Source organism: Zosterops lateralis (assembly GCF_965231275.1).
Source record: "Zosterops lateralis genome assembly, chromosome: 1".
NCBI lineage: Eukaryota > Metazoa > Chordata > Aves > Passeriformes > Zosteropidae > Zosterops > Zosterops lateralis.
In genome coordinates this window covers 38,346,639-38,364,301 of record NC_139762.1, presented here as the reverse complement: position 1 = coordinate 38,364,301, position 17,663 = coordinate 38,346,639, and the positions used below count along the sequence as shown (strand labels likewise).

General features: G+C 39.6%; 1 protein-coding gene across 1 annotated transcript; it reads left to right on the top strand.

The window, feature by feature from the left end:
* Window positions 1-11,877: 11,877 nt before the first annotated feature.
* On the top strand, window positions 11,878-16,526 carry SGO1 (shugoshin 1). Its single transcript, XM_083865640.1, has 8 exons — window positions 11,878-11,904; window positions 12,273-12,415; window positions 12,499-12,695; window positions 13,624-13,688; window positions 13,849-13,988; window positions 14,575-15,432; window positions 15,625-15,799; window positions 16,036-16,526. Exons 2-8 carry the CDS (start codon window positions 12,280-12,282, stop codon window positions 16,175-16,177), a joined length of 1,713 nt encoding a protein of 570 aa, XP_083721766.1. The 5' UTR covers window positions 11,878-11,904; window positions 12,273-12,279; the 3' UTR covers window positions 16,178-16,526.
* Window positions 16,527-17,663: the final 1,137 nt, after the last annotated feature.

The window sequence follows — 17,663 nt, the reverse complement described above, 5'->3', positions numbered from 1 at the left end:
TTTTTTACACTATGATAAGAGAAGTTAAAAGGACACTCTGTGCCAGGTTTGCCAGTATCTCGAAGGCTTGAAAATCTCAACTGTCATCTGACTCGACAGGTCACAGAAGCGGGTGTAGCTCTAGAAACACACACAGGAGCTGGGAGCAAAGACATACAATGTGTGGGACTGTGATTCCATCATGTCACTGAGGATTTTGTCTTTTAACTTGGGTTTCAGAGCATAAACCTCTCTAGCTGGCCAATCTTAAGCTCCTCTTCCCAGTGCTGTGGCTTGTCTCCTGTTCTATAGCCCTGGTTGTTGGATATATCTGTCAGCAGATGGCTGATTGGAAGAATTGGCTCCTTTTGGCACAGGGAGTCACCAAACAGGAAAGAGGCATGTGCTCAATACATCATGCAATAAAATATGAAGCTTGAGCTCAAATGATAGTCTATTCCTGGTAAATGAGATCTGACAAGTCTAAAAAGTATATTGAAAGTATTAGATTTTATTCACATGTCACAGTCAGAATAACTCCTCAAAAATACCTATCCTTATCCATCTCAGGAATTCAATGCATGCAAACACTAAAAAACCAAGAATAATAGAAAAGAAAAATAACACACACAAAACCACAAGAAAATATACACACTCCCAGTGGTAATCTCTGATCACTGAGTATCACAATGGCAGAGAGAGACATAAATTCCCCAAATTCTTTGTTACAGTGTGCACAGTGCATACAGTGCAGAATAAGAATGAGTAGGTGCTTCTACTGTTGACACTTCTTTAAATAGTGTCTCATTCATATAGATAGAAAAGAAACAAATTGTGAAGAAAAGTTACTGAGAGTTCTTTATACTTAGCAGAGTATAAAGAAGGTGTTTACAGTGATATCCCCTCCTTTTTCCCTCCAACTATAATCTGTTCTCTATACCAGAAATAAATTAGGCATCTTTCCAGATTTTATGAAGTACATTTAGAAGAGTATGGCATAAATTTAAAATATTTGCTCGAAAATAATGTAAAAACATATAAACATTAACACTTTGAATTTTAAAAAATTGTACCAAGATTGACAGCTATGGCTTCATCCCTGCAGGGGTGCATGTACATTATCAAATATACCAACACTGTATTCTCATTTTATTCCAGCAAAAAGAGGTAGCCTTTGCTTTGGCCAACAAGTCTGATACTTCTTCTGTGCTAGAGTAATTAAAAGCAAAGCCGTAAAGCTTCTAATTCCTAAAAGGATGTATTGAAATCCCACTTTTTTATTATTATTATCTTCCTCTAAATTGCTATTTATAAACCCTGTCTCTGATAGCTTTTCTGCAAACTATTTGTAAAGCACATTCACTTGCAGAGTAATCTGGCTCCACCAAGTGACAATTGCTGTGATTGCTAGTCTACACCTGGACCTAAGAAAACACAAAAGGGTACTAAATATTAACCTAATTTAGTAACATGGGGTTTTGCTGGATAGCCTTGAACTTCATTATATCATACATTTTAAATAGATTATTTTGTAGTGGAGATGGTAAGTGAAAACGCTGAAGCAATGCAAGGAACTTACTTGTCCCACTGGATGATGATGGAATTTTGTCTTACAAAAGTACCCATTGGATTACTATTAGTAACTCTACCAATAACATCTGTGAAAACAGGAGGTAGGAGGGAGGCAGGAGAGCACATTATTTTTCTGAAATTCATTCCACACCTTCCAGGTCCATATAGATAATGAGAGAAAGCCTGCTGGAATATCACGAGTGTGTATGAATGAACTTGCTACACAGTCCTTAATGTAAGGCCTAAGAGAAAATGCTCTGGACAGCTGAAAACAAAGTGGATGAAAATCACTGTATTCTGCAAACCTATTTTTGAATGACAGCACATTCTGAAAGGGAAGTTTTTAAGCACTTCAGGTGACCAGGGAGATATCATGAAAAGCCTGACAGCGAAACAGGAATTGTTTTGGATGCTGCCTGCATTTACTTTGTGAACCCACCCAAAGACCCTGGGCTTAGATTTTGCAAGCTCACAGGGGCATGAAAACATAGCTCTGCCGAAATTTGAAACTACCATGTTGCAGTTGATAGGTTTTAAGTATCACTGTTAATCAATTGCAAATTTTACCATAAACAGCAGGATTTCCTTTATCATCATTGTTACTTGCAGTTGTTATTTTTGGTGAGGAAGACTATGGAAAAGCTGAACAAACTGCTTTTTGTTACCTCAGAGTTTTACTTTGATTGATTCTTAACAGAAAAATCAATAGAAGGGGTCAGCAGCTATTAGAAAGAATCATAAACCAATGCCCATAGATACACACATGTGCCCATAGATACACACATGGGGCATACAAACTATTAGAAATTAATTTAATATATTAACATCATTGGATTATCATTCTCTCTGCCATTGTCCTTAACTATACATAATGTAGTGTGTGTTTAATTTGTGTGTTCTCAGTTACGTGTTCTGTTCCTTTGAAAAGACTGATTGAGGATGAACCTGCTCCACACAACAGGAGATAACTCAGCATGCCCAAGGGAAAGAAAGCCAGAGGAGACCACAAGAAGGAATACACAGGACATTCACCAGAAAGAACACTCTAGAAAGAACTTGCAAACTGGACTACACAGAAATTATGGGCTCCCAGCAGCTCAGATCTAGGGTCTGTCTGCAGTGATAGTGAACAAGAAGAGAACAATGCATAAATATTTTTTCTGTGGTGTCACCACAAGTTGCCTCATGTCTTCTTTATATAAAAAAGTGGAAATGCAACTATTTATTTAAATAAAGTTTAGCTTTTCTTAGCCTAGAATTTTTTGGATCTTTTGGGGGAGCTCATTAAAAGATGAAAGTCTGAGGCATTTCACATCAAAGCTGTATTCCACTCTGCATCTTGTCACAGGAGGGAACAGACAACCTTGCAGAACAATAGAAGCTGCTAGTGTCCTAGATCCTGGTGTTATTCTGAGAAAGGGCAGGGGGGTATGAATAAAATAGCAAGGAAAATCACCTCTGGATCTGAACCAACTCCTTTTGAAGAACACATTGAGATGCTTCAAAAAGCCAGATTTTTGCTTAGATTCCTTGTTACTCTGCCACTGCACCTAAGAGGGGTAGGTGGGGCAATTACACTTATTTTCCATGCTGAAGATCAGAGCAAACAAAAACCTTGGTGTTTTTTTCTAGATTTTCACCAAGATTCTGTCCTTAGAATTCTAGGACTTTATTCCTTTGATACTGCAGACTTTTTATGACTTACGGACTTCGGTACCAATTGCAATCCTTGGAATCCTGAACAGTAAGTGTTGTTGTCTCTAACAAAAACTAGCAACACCAAATTCTGACCATAAGAAGACACTCACTCCAGGATTAAAAATCCCAAACTGTAAACTGACTGTGCAGCAAACAGCCACTTAATCAGGAAGCAGAGAGCAACAAGCTGGTAGAATACAATACAAATTAAAAGAAGAAAGTGTAGGTCTTAATAGAATCTGTGCTAAAGGCTGCACTGAAGAAAAGAAATACTCAGTTGAAATATCTGGTAATTCTGCATTTAAATTGTACTTTGGTGTAAGATTTCAGGATCAAAAAAAGCTGAAGTGAGTTTTCATGAGGCAACAGATAAGCTACAATAAGCCAGCACAAAGGCAGACACATGAAAACATTATTTTTAGCAAAAGAATTATGACAACTGCAAACTAACTCCCTCATTCCTGGCTCACTAGTAAGTACTCCAGTTGACTACAGAAGACCATGCACTAAGACCTAAGCCTCTTTACTATTGAATAATGCACAGTCTGACAAATTATATAAAAATAACAGAACTAAAATGTGTTTGCAGCTGGGTAATATGTGGCTGTTCAGCCGACAGGCAATCAGATTAAATATGATGTGCACATTGAGCTATTTTATGCATAGCAGTATCTTCCTCCTATTTCTAGAACTTCTGTGTTTCTAGACCTCTTTAAAAGAGAAAAAAGGGTTTGCCATCATTTCTTAGCTAGCCTAAGGTGACCAGCAGTATCTGTATGTGTGTGTGTGTTTACTTCCTTTGCTGACTGGTGGAGCAGCCAGAGTATCTGATGCAGGTGCAATAGGGCCTGTAGGAACTAAACTAGGAAAGCCAGAAATAAGTAGCTTTATCTAAATGTATCTAACAGGATCCCACAAACTCTTTTGCAACAGTCTACATCTACTTTCCAACACAAAAATGGTAGGAGATATGTGCAAGAAGGTGACTGCATGTTGAGTGGGCTCCATGTCTGCAATTTCATTTTCTCTACATCATTTGCACAGACAACTCTCGTTTGAGCAACTCTGTTCAGATTTGTGCTTATTTCTTGGCAAACAATTACTTCAATCTAATTTATCCCATGAAATTTCTATAGAACTGCTTTGTACTAAAGCATTTTGAAAGTTTTCTATTAGGTCGCTTCCCAACCTTTTATTTTAGAAATTGTTGGCTTAACTACATTAAAGAACTTTCTGGGAACATACTGATTACATTATAATTTGTGACATAATAGTTTAATTACTTTTTTTCAGTAATATTCCAGCATTTTACAATTATTTTATTATGACAAATGCTGTACTCTATTTCTATTGATTTAAATAGCTCAGATTGAAGGAAATTTGGTCACAGTAGCTAAGTTTTCAGATGTTCTTAAATTTTTAAATATTTACACAAAATAAATTAATTACACAAAAGAAACTAAAAGAGCCATGGAACATCCATTAAAATATAGTCTTTTTCAACATACTGTTTTTTTGCTCTTAATACAGTCTCTAGTTCTTACCATACCTATTGTATCTGCATGTAAATATAAAATAACAATATTGCATGTTTTTATTCTGATTTCTCCAAGAAAATGGAGAGAAAATATTCTGAAAGGACAGAAAACCAGATGAAATTGTGGGAATAAAAAGCTGTAACACTGGACACTACGGTACAGTTGCAAAGCATGATAATGGAATGATATAAAGCACCAAGATACAGAGGAACACAGGAAGAGAAAAGTGCAAAGATAACAGACCTTGGAGACTTCTGCCTCTGTTCCACTTTTCTGCCAGTCAAAAATCTTGTCATGTTTGAAGTTTACATCTGCAGCAGTTCAGCTGTCTTTCCATATCTCTTTACCATTGTCATGCCACTTACAACTTTCGCTGGTGACAGATCTGTTTCAGCTGTTCAAGTAAACATCAGGATGTTAGTGGCAAGCTAAGCTACAGAAACAAAACATCCTCAAACCTTAGAAGCCATTTTAATGTCAAATGTTATAATGTCATTTTGGCCATATAGTTATGATTTCAGCTGACCCTTATAAGGGTTTGTCATCCAAACCCCTCATTTCTTCAAAAGAAACTGCAGCCTCAGTGTGAGTAGATCTGTTATCAACAGCAGCACTGAATGATGGTTGAAGGGTATGACTTTATTTTGGAACTGACCACTCTTTTTTTGCCTTTGTTTTCTGTCTGGTATTACGCACAGCATTCCCCACAAGGTGTTCAATCCTGCTTATTTTAATATGGCAACATACCTAGAGCAGAAGCAAATGGATACTATGCAGTAATGGTGTTTGTTCTTTGTCTATCCTTGGCTACTATGGTTATATAATTTATTATAACCTATCTTCCCCTGTCTACCCTGTCTTGTTCTCTGTGGTGGACTGAAGTCAGTAAAAACTGTTTGCGCAGGAGCTCTTGTGAGAGAACAAAGTGTCAATCTATATCTCTGTCTTCTACCTACGAACAATGATTAGCTCTTTGAAAATCGTTCACCCATGACCCAAACCTCTGAGAGCTGACTGCAGCAATACAACCCCGGCAGGAAGGAAAATTGCTTTTCCACACTTCATAAAAATCCTCCTTAACTGCATATTCTGATCTACAGGAAGTGCTGGCTGTCCAGGCATTTTTCCCTACCCAGCATCAGTGTCCTCCAGCCAATGTGCATACCAAATGCTGCTGTTAATTTCTTCAGTCCTCCATCTTTCACCATTTTACCAGTGGCTTTAGGAGCCAGTAAGGATTGTACACACTACTAAAAGGCCTCAAATAAATGCTTGTATGTAATGTGTGCATATAAGAGTAGTTGCGTTTAAAGAGAAATGTCAGCTATAGCACCAGGTTTAGCCATATGAACCAAGACTCTCTCCACTGACACCACAGCACCTAGAGACAGAAGATATGCAAGAGTGGGAACCTGGTGGAACTCTGTTCCATCAGGATCCAGGATTTCTGCACTTATTATCACATGATTAATATGCACCTCTCAGATTATGACAGGTGTATTAGCATTAGAAAAGATACACCCAAATATATTTTTGTATTCATGAATGAGTTTCATTCCATTATGCCTGATAGTATCATCATTATCACCATCACTATCATTAATATCCACTATGGTAGGTCATTTTTGCCTTTGTCTCTTCATGCTATAATTCAACCAGTGGCATATTCTACTACTGAGCTATTTATTCATCAAGAAAATTTGAGTAATAACTGGTGGAAAGCCACATATTTGTACAAACAGTAGAAGGAAAATAAAAAGTTTTGTCAGTAAATATTCCATCCAATGGCTAAAAAAACCCAAAGCAAAACTTCAAAACTTAAAAAGAAAAAATGTTTTAAAATAAAAAAGCCTGGTAACCTGCAACCAGTGCTAAGCTTCACTTCAATAATGGGAGACAGAGGTTAGTAGGAGACTTGGGGATTGAAAGTTTAATGGGAAGAGGTTGCTTCTGACTGTATGCTCTGGTGGAACTGCTGTGTACTGGAGAAAGTCAGGGTTCTGGTCTATTGACAGGTGGTACAATGATAAATTAAGATGCGTACTCAATGGAAATGTTGAGAAAATGTTAAACATTTAATACACACTTTTGACACGTTAGCCCTCTTTGCTCATTAGACAATGTAGTTTCAAGATTTCAGATTGGCACTTATGTTGTTGCATACTGCTATGGATTAAGACACTCTTGGAATTCTGGATTTTCCCTGGCACTGAAAGGAAAGATTTGGTGGCAACTCAGACATGCATAATTCAGAGTGTCTAAAGTGGAAGACACAGCTGTATCTGACCCATATACTAATCACTGCATATATTTTTGTCTCTGGAATATGTCTCATGAACACATCAAGATACTTATTAATCTTTCACATCCTTACTTACGTTAAACTGATTAATAATTGAAAACATTTTAGAATTAATTATAACATAAAGATTTATGTATACATATGCATTTAGAACAATTTAGAACACATATTTACATCAAAAAGACACTGATACAACTAATGTAGGAATGCTGATTTATAGCTAATTAATTTTAGCTTAATGAAACCCATGTTGCCTCATGCTTCAATTAACTCTGGCATCTTTTCCTCTTACATTTGTGGTTTTGCTTGTAAGTAGAACCACATTGTTTTCAAGAAAGAAAAATATTAGCATTGTAATTAGAAAGTGGTTATGGATAACTTAGGATAGAGAATGTAATACTAATAACATATTCCAAAATAGAAATCATCTGAACTTTAGCAACTTATGGCTCTAATTTGATAAATCTTTCTGAAATCTGAAAGAAATAGCACATAGGGACAGACATAGAAATACTGAAACCAAAAAATGCTCACATTTCTTTTTAACCTTGCTGAAGGACAAATATCAATTATCTGGTTGTTAAAATATTTTCAGGTCATTATTTCTATAGGATTTTCAGCCAGACTTGCTCAAGCTAGTACACCTTTTTTGCTCAAATATGTCTGTGCCAGCTTCTTCAAAAAATGTTTGCTGCCTTTCTGTTTTCAGGAAGAAGAGGGTGCATCAACATCTTGCAGTCCCCACAGTTTTCACACGTCAAATATTCTTAGAATCCTGTCATGATTCTTCCAATACAATGATAGCTACAAACATCCTACTCCAAGCTGATCAGAGCTGAACAGTTTAAAGACAGCTCACAAATGAGCCATCCATTGGCCAGGCAGAAAAGCACTGCAAGGCAGCATCAGTGTGCATGTCACAGCAAATGAGAACAGGGCTGACTCAGCAAGACATAAATGATCTTCCCAAACCCCACAGGTAATGGAAAGCAAGACAGTCCTGTGTGCCACTAGCCAGTCTCTCTCTCTGCTAAAGGAAGGATATAGACAATAAATTTTGTCCTCTAACAGAGAACACTTTGCAGCATTCATTAATTGGTACTACACATATTCCAAAGTATATTGAATACATTTTTCCTTTCGTCCTCACAGTATGCACTGCATTCCATACACTGTGATTTCCAGCTCTGTACCTCTTTGTGGTAGAGGCAGTAAAACATGAGTCATATCTACCACCCTAACTGAGCTACTCTGATACACCAGACAGTACAAACATCACCACGGTGGTTGTCTGATGCAGGGTTGGACATGGAGCACCTGAAAAGATGGGTGTGGTATTTAAGTTGGGTATCTGGAGGTTATCCAGCTGCCTGTATCAACAAAAGCTTGCCATCGGTCACCACATCATGGCTGCTCCTCTGTGCCCTACTGGTGATCACCAAAAATGAGTGAAAAAGTAGATATAGCAAGTCTAAATGTCTGCTCTTATAGAACTATATAATTCATCTTGTCATTGAAACCAGTAAAAGTTTTTAAAATATTTTCCATCGAGTACTGGATTATCAATTCCTCTCATAAGCATTCACTCAAAAAGTTAAAATTCCATTTATTTGAAAGCATTCATGTCAGTAGCAATAGAAGTAACTAATCAAAAGTGTATAGGATATTTCATATCTACCATTTGCTTAGTTGGGAAAAACAACTTTCTAACTTTGAGCCCTAACAGAATGTATTGGACATCACCATGTAACATCACACTCAGACAACTCTGATAAGAAGCACCCAGAATGCTCCCAGAATCACTGCTCCAATTCCTGTAATTTGCTGTCATTATATGAAGCAACTCTTGCCTTGTAATGCAAGCCAATAAATCTAAGATGAGAACAAATCTTTCCATACTGCAATTTCAGTCACAGCAGCAGCAGCTGTTTTGCCACATGAGTACACCCGCTAGAAATAAACTAATAATCCACAGCAACTCTGGCATCAATGACAGCATCAATCTTTATAGAGCAAAATGTGAAATTGCTTACAGCAAAGATTCAGTTGAGCTAGAAAAATTCACTACTTGGAATCCTCTGCTATAAATATATAAAATGATACAGAGAGTGTAACCTGCAAATAATTTAATAGAAACACAACTGTCTGGAGATGAGACTAATGCACAAATGGGCACACCTCAGTAACAGTGAAAATGTAATTATCAGGATATAGAAATTCAAATACAGGAAATCAAAGCTAATCTGCAGAAAGATTCCAAAGTGTTTCTGAAAGAGCTGTAACAAAAATGATGGAAACAATGGAATGAAAAGAGGTGAAGAGAAGATTTTAAATCTTGATATAAGTATACTCAGGAGAAAAAAAATAAATAAAAATAATTAAGAGTAGCACTTAGATAGTAATGAGGAAAGCATTATTTTTTAATCAAAACAAGGTTCATTTAATCACAATCAGTGTATTTGTGTCAAGCTAATAAATGACTAATGGATAAAAGACCTTACCAGCACTGCTGGGAACTATCAATTGCCACTTGGCCAAATGCAAAACACCTGCTGCCTCTAAGCAAGACAAAGTTTGTAGGGAAAGGTATTACTTTGGGTTAGAAGAGCTGTGCTTAGCTGGGAAAAAAAAAAAAATAAAAAAAATAATAATAATAAAAAAAAGCTGAAAAACAACCCTCCAAGCCCCCAGAAGCTGAGTTCAATGAGATAATTTCAACTATGTTTAGAGGCAGAGGGATTTGCAAGGCTCCAGGTGACACTGTTTGCTGCAGCTGAGTGGAGCTGCAATTGTGTCCCCAATTATTGCCTTGTAACAGTGAGAGGCCCGAGGGAAGGGGATGTGAAGTTAATCATACAATACCAGAAAATCAGCATTTCTATAGACTACGTGATTTTAATGTCCAATATGCCTCTATTTTTCTCCTGGTTTGGTGGTGGAGGGAAGGGAAATTAGGGTGGTTGGGGTTGTTTGGGGGTTTTTTTGTTGTTGTTTTGTTGGGGTTTTTTTAATCTTTATTTTCTTTTTCCCCCTGGCCTGTGAGATTTTGTTTGGTTTTGGGAGAGTTATTTGGGTCTGGAAGGATGGGTAGATGTTACTTAGGCTCATCAAGCAGACAAGAAGAAAGCAAAAACATGTAATGAGAAACTAAGGTTGTGTGTTGCTGTGGTTTTGTGTGTTACTAGTAAGTAAGCGGGTCATATGCTCATAATTTTTCATGCCAAATCCTAAAGAAAATATGGGAGTTTTTTATATGATCTCACGTCTCCAAAGGGATTATCACTCTGCATCAGGGCTGGGTTTGCAGGCTCTATAGAAGGATATGCCTTCTTTGCTAACAGGAAGGCAACACCAACTTTAACGGTATCTATTGATGAAGTAGGAGAGTAAGTTGAATATTCATTTATACCACTGTAAAAACTACATAGATGAATCCTTCAAGGCTGAACTGGAAAAACAAAAATTACGTGACCTTGCAAGGAGCAGGAAAGGACAAAAGCAGGCACATCATGGATTCTGTCACGACCCATGAGAATTTTCCATGTTTGAAATAAGATTGACACAACACATCCAGGCTGTAATGAAGAAAACCAGGAAATCGTGAGTAGCTGTAAGAAAAAAAAGTATAGCAGCTATGTGATGCTGATTTAACAGAATCCAGAGTATCCTTTATTCTGTTAATAAGACATTTTTTTCGCTGATTTTCTTTTTTTCCTCCCATTTCTCTTAGCGGTTAATCAAGGTTCAGCACACCGTGGACAAGATGCATATAAACACATAGAAGATGTAAGTTCCCTCACGCTTGTCGGGAAAATCCCCAAACTCCAGAGAGGCTTATGTCCAAAAAGGAGACAGAGGAGTCCTTCAACTTCATTCGAATAAAGGGAGAGTCCACTGGGGCACAGCCTCCTTCCATCCCGAACTCCCGGCGGCATGTTGTCCTCTTCCTTTCCCCACAGCCGAGGTACAGGGAAGGTACAGGGAGGTTCAGCCTTCCCGAACCACCTACCACATAATTCCTCCCTTGAACCGACTATTTCACCCCTAAGTTCAGAAACTCAGGCTGTGCAAACCCGTGTCTGTTTCACAAGCCAAGATGTCTGAGCTCTGCAACAAACCCGCTGCCCAAAGTTAGTAGAGACATCAAGACCTATTTCAAAGGCATTAACACCCAGACCTTCACCCAACAAATTGTTTGTGAAGACATTAGCTTTCCCCTCACGCCTGCCCTATACTTCACTGCCTAGCCACGGGTAAATCCCACAGGGCAATTCCAAAGTGTGAAATGCTCATCCTACTACTGTCGGAAGAAGCGGCCAGAATTAATAAAGCACCCAGAAGAAAGATTTTACTCTCCCGGCTCTGCCATTTAACCCGCCCCGCCCCGCGGTTGCTGAGGCGACGCCGGAGGTGGGCGGGGCCAGGCGCGGGCGCCCGCGGCGCTCGTGGCGTGACGCAACTCGGGGCGCACCAATGGGAGGCGGCGGCGGCGGGGTTTGAACGGCGCGTGGCGGCGGCAGGCGCGGGTGGTGCCGCCCCGCGGGGCCCAGCGGCCGCTCCTGCGCTTCCCGGCGCGGCCGGAGCCGAGCGGAGCACAGCGGGGCACAGCCGGGTACAGCCGGGCCGCGGGGAGACGAGGAGCCGAGGAGCCGGCCGTACGGAGAGGGGGAGCGCCGAGCCGCGGGACGAGGGAAAAGCCAGGCCGCTGCTGCCGCTGGGCCCGGATCCTTGCGGCCCTCCCACCTGCGCTGGGGGCTCGGGCGGCCGCGGCCGGTGGCGGGGAGGTGCCGGCTCTGCGCTCGCCCTTCCGAGCAGGTACGGCGGGCCGGGCGGGGCCCTGGGGCGCTGTGCCCGCAGTTAGAGGAGCGGGGCACCGGCGGGAGGGGCCGGCCGGGCTCTTGGCTCCGGTCCCGGTGTTTAAAGCCCTCCCGGCCTTGCCGCGGGCACCGAGCGTTTTGCAGTCCAGCCCCCGCTTGGCCGGGCCGGCGGCCGCGCTGCAGCCCCTGCGGTGAGAAAGGCCGCAGCTGCCGGTCTGTGCCTGGTTCGGGTCTCTGCTGTGTGTGTACATCCGCTCAAAACTGCCTCGGGCTTTACTCCTCTATCCCTGGGCCTTTTCTCTCGGCCTTGGGGAAGCGTGGTGCAATCCCAGCTTCATGGGTTCTTCACCTTTTCTACTTTTAAAGGTAGAAGATGGCAGAACACTCGAGGAAGTCCTTCAAAGACAGTCTGAGTGATATAAAACAACGTATGAGAGAGAAAAGAACTCAGAAATGGTCAAAGCTGGGTAAAACTACCCAGTTCTCCACTGTAAAGGCCAAAAGAGCAAGTAAGACGCTTAAATATCTTAGGAATTGTAATTTATTTGTTTTCTTTTCAATCCCGTCTGAAACACTCGCTGTTTTGTTGCAGCAAACAACTCCACCAAAATGAAGATCATTCAAGCAAACAACAGAGATCTGGCTCTGTCCTTGCAAGAACAAAAGCTCAAACTAAGGGAAGCTGAAGCTACCATTCTTCAGCTAAGGAAAGATTATCACATTTTAAAGATTCAGATGTTCTACTTACAAAGAAATTACAGATTCCAGCAAGAACAAGGACGTGTGGAGGTATTTTTATTTTTAATAATAACAATATGAGCTGATGAAGCTGAGCATCAGAATCTGTGCCAATCCATTGATAGATATCATTATGACCTTAAATGTTTTGTAAAGTGTTAACTCAGTATGTTCAACGGGGGTTTTTTTCCCCTAACTTGGTTTGCTGGTTTGTGTACCTTAACACCTGGTAATGAACTTTTTTTTTTTCTCACTACTCTTTCTCATTTACTTAAAGTCGGAAAGAGTAAACATAAAATCTTAAAAATCTTAATTAATTTTATGAGGAGTTTATCGCATGTGTCAGAGGTTTCTTCAGGTTTTAGTTATCTCATAATGCTGATAAGTTTGTAGTTGATATATGAGTATGACATATGAGTGTGTAGTCGATATATGAGTATGAGAACGTCCTTCCTTTGTCCATTTAGAATTGACTGTCAGCCTTGAACGAGATAATTTCCAAAGTCTCTCAGAATTTACTTGACTCAGTCACTCTCCTTGGTCCAGCAAAGAATTTGTGTTCCATAGACATGGCAAGTGCCTTTTCCCCTTGAGGAACAGGACTTCTGTTACTGATTGCCTTCGCTCCTTCCACCATGCATGCACATAGATGTTTAGATCTGAGCCCTAGTTCAGAGGAAGGACTAGTCCCACAGTTCCCAGTATCCCGGGGTATTGAGGCTCTGCTAGGCAGTGGTTGGGGCACTCTGGGATTTTGTGCACAGTTCTTTCCCCTGTCTGCTTGCTGTAAGATTGGGCTGGTGATGAATGTGCTGATGTGCAGGGGCTGGCCAACTCCCACAGCACTTGGTGTTAGCCAGACAGAAAGAAAGAGTCAAGGGCCTCTTTGGTCCTTCCTTGAGTAACTTGGCTGTTGTCTAAAATTCCTAGATGGCGGAAGCTTGTCATTTAATCACTGTAAGATTTATTTTGTTGACAGAATCAAGGAGTGCTTCCTTCAGATCCTGGAAACAGTTGCAGTGTCACAGGATCAACACATTCAATGTAAGTATCATTAATTAATGCCTGTTTATGTTTGGAAACTATGTTACAGGAAATTTAATTTTCTGACTGGAAAAAGTGAAGAAACCCAATGTAATGAAACTGTTCCATGTAATTAACTTTATTGCTGTTCAGTAAATACTACTTTTGGTATTTTCTCTAGGGGACCTCTAAAATGTGTTCTTGAAGATGGTCCTGTACTTCCAAGTGGGATGGAAGCTGGTGGTGACAGAAATTCTTTGTCGAAGATCTGTGTGGAATCTGACAGTGATATTTCCTTTACCAAAATAATTCCAAGTGAAGGTAACTAAATCAAAGTATCAGACATTGCTCTATTTTGAATTAGGAAAACAATGTGTGAGTACAAGTTTAGAAAATTACTACTTTTGAAGGATTTGACAAGTAATTTTCTGCTTATTGTCAGAAAGGGGAAATACTAATGCTGTAAATGGTAAAATGTTTGAATGAATATGCCCAGCAAAACAGGGAGGAATTTGAAACTTCTTTATCATCTCTATACATGCAATCCAGTTTCATTATCTACCAAACAGTTCAAACAAGAAAAATTACCTTTAGACAATTGTTTATTTATGAAATCAATAAAAACTTGTTAACAAAGCAAAATACTCAGGAAAATAAATGACCTTTAAATAACCTTTCCAAGAGGAACAGTTTAGAGGAAAATACTAGTGTTATATTGCCTAACTGCTTTCTGCATGGAAGCTATATTAAACAGAGCTTATCTCATTTGCCAAATTCTAGTTTATAAAAATCTGTGGAGAAAACCCAAAGAATAGTCTGAAATTTTGACAGATTCAGAATTTCTGTACAAATCTTAACATATTTTTTCTGTCTAGCTTTAATATGACATTTTCCCTTAAATTTCAAGGACAGCCATCTGATTTTCATCTGAATAACACAGAGCCAGAGCTGAAAAACGTTACTTCAAATGTAAAGCTTGGACTTGGTAGCGTGTTACCAAAAAGTGTATCCACCAGACGTCACTCTTCAAAGACGAGGAACCTTGATGTAGTTTGTACTGGTGTCTTGGAACATTTAGAAGCACTTGATTCAGTAAAAGAACTTTCTGAAGAGAATGAAATTAGGCTTGAGGAAAGTCTAGAGAAGTGTGCTGCAGAAAATATAAATAATATAAATGCAGCTGTTCCTCACTTGAATGAAAGCAAGGTGGATTCAGAGCTGGTGCTGAGGCAGAGAAATTCTGAAACTACACAGTTCAAATTAAAACGTAATTCTGATCTTAAACAACCAGAGTGTAAAAGCAGAGAAAACCATCAACGAGGGAAAGAAAAGCGCCAGAAAGGAAAATTGGAATGGCCACTTACTTCCCACCAAAAACCAGGAAAACTGGGTAAAGAGGCTTCTAAAGAAAAGCTGAAATTCTTGGGTGGCATCAGTGATGCTTATGACTTTCATTTGGAAGAGAGTGTCCATATTACACCTTTTCGACAAAACAAGGTGAACAACAGCGATACTGAAGTGGAGGATGAAGAAGACTCAGCTGAAACCAATACCATTGAGTCAAGCAGTACTGCAGGGGACTCAGACGACAGCCTCTATGAGCCTTACAAGAGTAAATCAAAGAAAAGGCAAAGTTCAGTGGACGAGAACCCTACGTCACCAATCCATCCAAGGCCAAGGTCTAAAAGATGTTTGACACAGCGTGAGCATAAGCTCTGTCATGAAGAAGAGACTGAAAACAACAAATCAAGTGATAAGCCTATTAGTAAGTGCAGAAAGTGTTCTGTAATTGTTTTTTTTTCCTTGAAAGATAACATTGTTTAGGAGATTTAAGCTTTTTTATTTTAGGGTGGTTTTTTTTTAATTGCAACTAAGAGAGTAATGTTTTAAGAGTGGTTAGATTTTCTTTTAAGCTCACTTACCTGAATGAAACAGACTGTGTCTAATTTCTTCACAGGGCAGCCTTCTGAGCCATCTCGTGGGCATCTCTGTGATGTTACCAATACACCTACAGTGCTCCCCAGCACTGGGGATGCAGAATTTGTCCCTGAAGGTGAAAGACTTGAGTCTCCAAAACGCAAGCGGCGAAGCTGTTCTGTTACTGTGAGCTACAAAGAACCAAGTATTGCAGCGTAGGTGTCTTTACTTTGCAGTTTGATGTAAAGTTTGTAACATTCCATCCAACAGAGGATATAAAAGGCTTATTTAGACCTTGAAAAGAAGACCTTGACAGTAGAGGTCATTCAGAGAAGTCTAGAGTTAGTAATACAGACTAGTTCATGTGAAATGGAACTTACTAGCTAAAAGTTGTATTGTTTTAAGTGGCATAGGGAACAGAACTCACTTTTGCTTTTTTTTTTCCAAACAGGAAGCTCAGGAGAGGAGATCCATTTACAGATACAAAGTTCCTGTGTTCTCCAATTTTCAAGCAGAAAAAAGACGCTAAACGACGTTCTCATAAGAAAGATTCTATGAAAAAATACAATGAGAAATTGGTTACTTGTCTCTGAGATTTCCAGCAAAGCCATGCTTCTGCCATGAAGAAAGTAATTTCCTGAGTGGACTATTTTGTTGCACAATATGTTATATAAATATGTGAATAGTTGTTTGTCTAGTATTAAGGATAACAGATTAAGGGAGCCTGGATTTATTCTAGTGACTTATTTTTAATGATATGGGTGGATTACTTTTATACCTAAAGTGATTCTATTCAAGCTCCTTTTGAATGGATCTGAGAGTATATGAGAAATCTCTGATGGATAAGACTGTGAATGTCATTACATGGGTGAACTTTGGGCACTTAAAACATTTTGCCAGGAAGTATTTTTAATAACTGTGTTTGTACAGATCTTGCTTATGTGATGGTTGTGTTTTCATGTCAAATTTATAATAAACATCTTTGTGCTTGGAAGCAGCTCTGAGCAGGTTGGTGTCCTTTGGCGGTTTCCATAGTTGCTCCAAGGGCACTAAGGTCACCAGTGGGCATTACAGGCCCGTGTACTCTGTCCCCGTCTTATGGGGTGGCATAAACACTGTTTAGAAGCAGCTTAACTACTGCAATTTGATAGCTGCAGCTCTCAAAAGCAGCAATTTAGGTTTAGTTGGTTCTGCATTGAGTGCAAGTTAGAAGCAACCAGACAGAAACAAAGCAAATTTCTCGTGAAGGTTGGTGAAAAAAGTTCCACTTGGGTCCCAACTGTTGCAGGACATTCATAACAGTTTATAAGAATTTTGTCCCTGCTTTGCCCAATGCCTTTCCCAGAGGAGAGGTACCACAGCTGAGCTTGTGCTATTTGGTGCCACACTAGGCTGCCCATGAGAACAACAGTGTTATCAACTGTCCGCCACACCAAACTACTTTTACTTTGCTTGGGACACACTTAAGTATTAATGTGTTTGTGAAAACCCAAATGAAAGCTACATTCCAAACACCTAATAGTAAAACACAAAAACAAGCTCTTCCTTTGACTGCCTGTCCTGCTTGAATAGGTGCAAGATCTCTCCTTTTCTGTAATAAAACTGTTAATTACTATTCTACTTGTAACTTCTTCCACGGCTCTCAACAATAATACTAGCTGCAGCTACTGAGTGTTTGAAAACAGCTGTTCATAACACAGCCTTCAGCTGTTAGAATGGAAACTACCTTTGTATCCTAAAATTCTAGCCCCAAGGCCTCATCATCTCAGTCTGGAATTCTAGTACTAGAGGAACTTAAGCAGGGTTGTTGAACCATACCAGGTTAGAGCCTGGTGCTAAGAATGCCAAGATTTTGGGTCCAATCCCTGTATCAGCCATTCACGTAAGAGGTGCCCTGAATGATCCTTAAAGGTACTCTGTGAACCTCAGGTGCTCTTTCATGAAACAAATCTGCAACAGCTGATTATCAGGGAAAGAAAACAGGGTGATTGCAGAGCACCTGAAGGTGGGTGTGGTGGGTTTGGGTGTTTTTTCCTTACTGTATTGAGCAAGCTTGAAAAATTGAAGTGATGGAAATGT

Coding starts and splice junctions, on each gene's coding strand:
- SGO1 (XM_083865640.1), top strand. CDS start 12,280: ATGGCAGAACACTCGAGGAAGTCCTTCAAAGACAGTCTGAGTGATATA. Junction 12,696..13,623: donor AAGAACAAGGACGTGTGGAG/GTATTTTTATTT, acceptor TTTTGTTGACAG/AATCAAGGAGTGCTTCCTTC. Junction 15,800..16,035: donor AAAGAACCAAGTATTGCAGC/GTAGGTGTCTTT, acceptor TTTTCCAAACAG/GAAGCTCAGGAGAGGAGATC.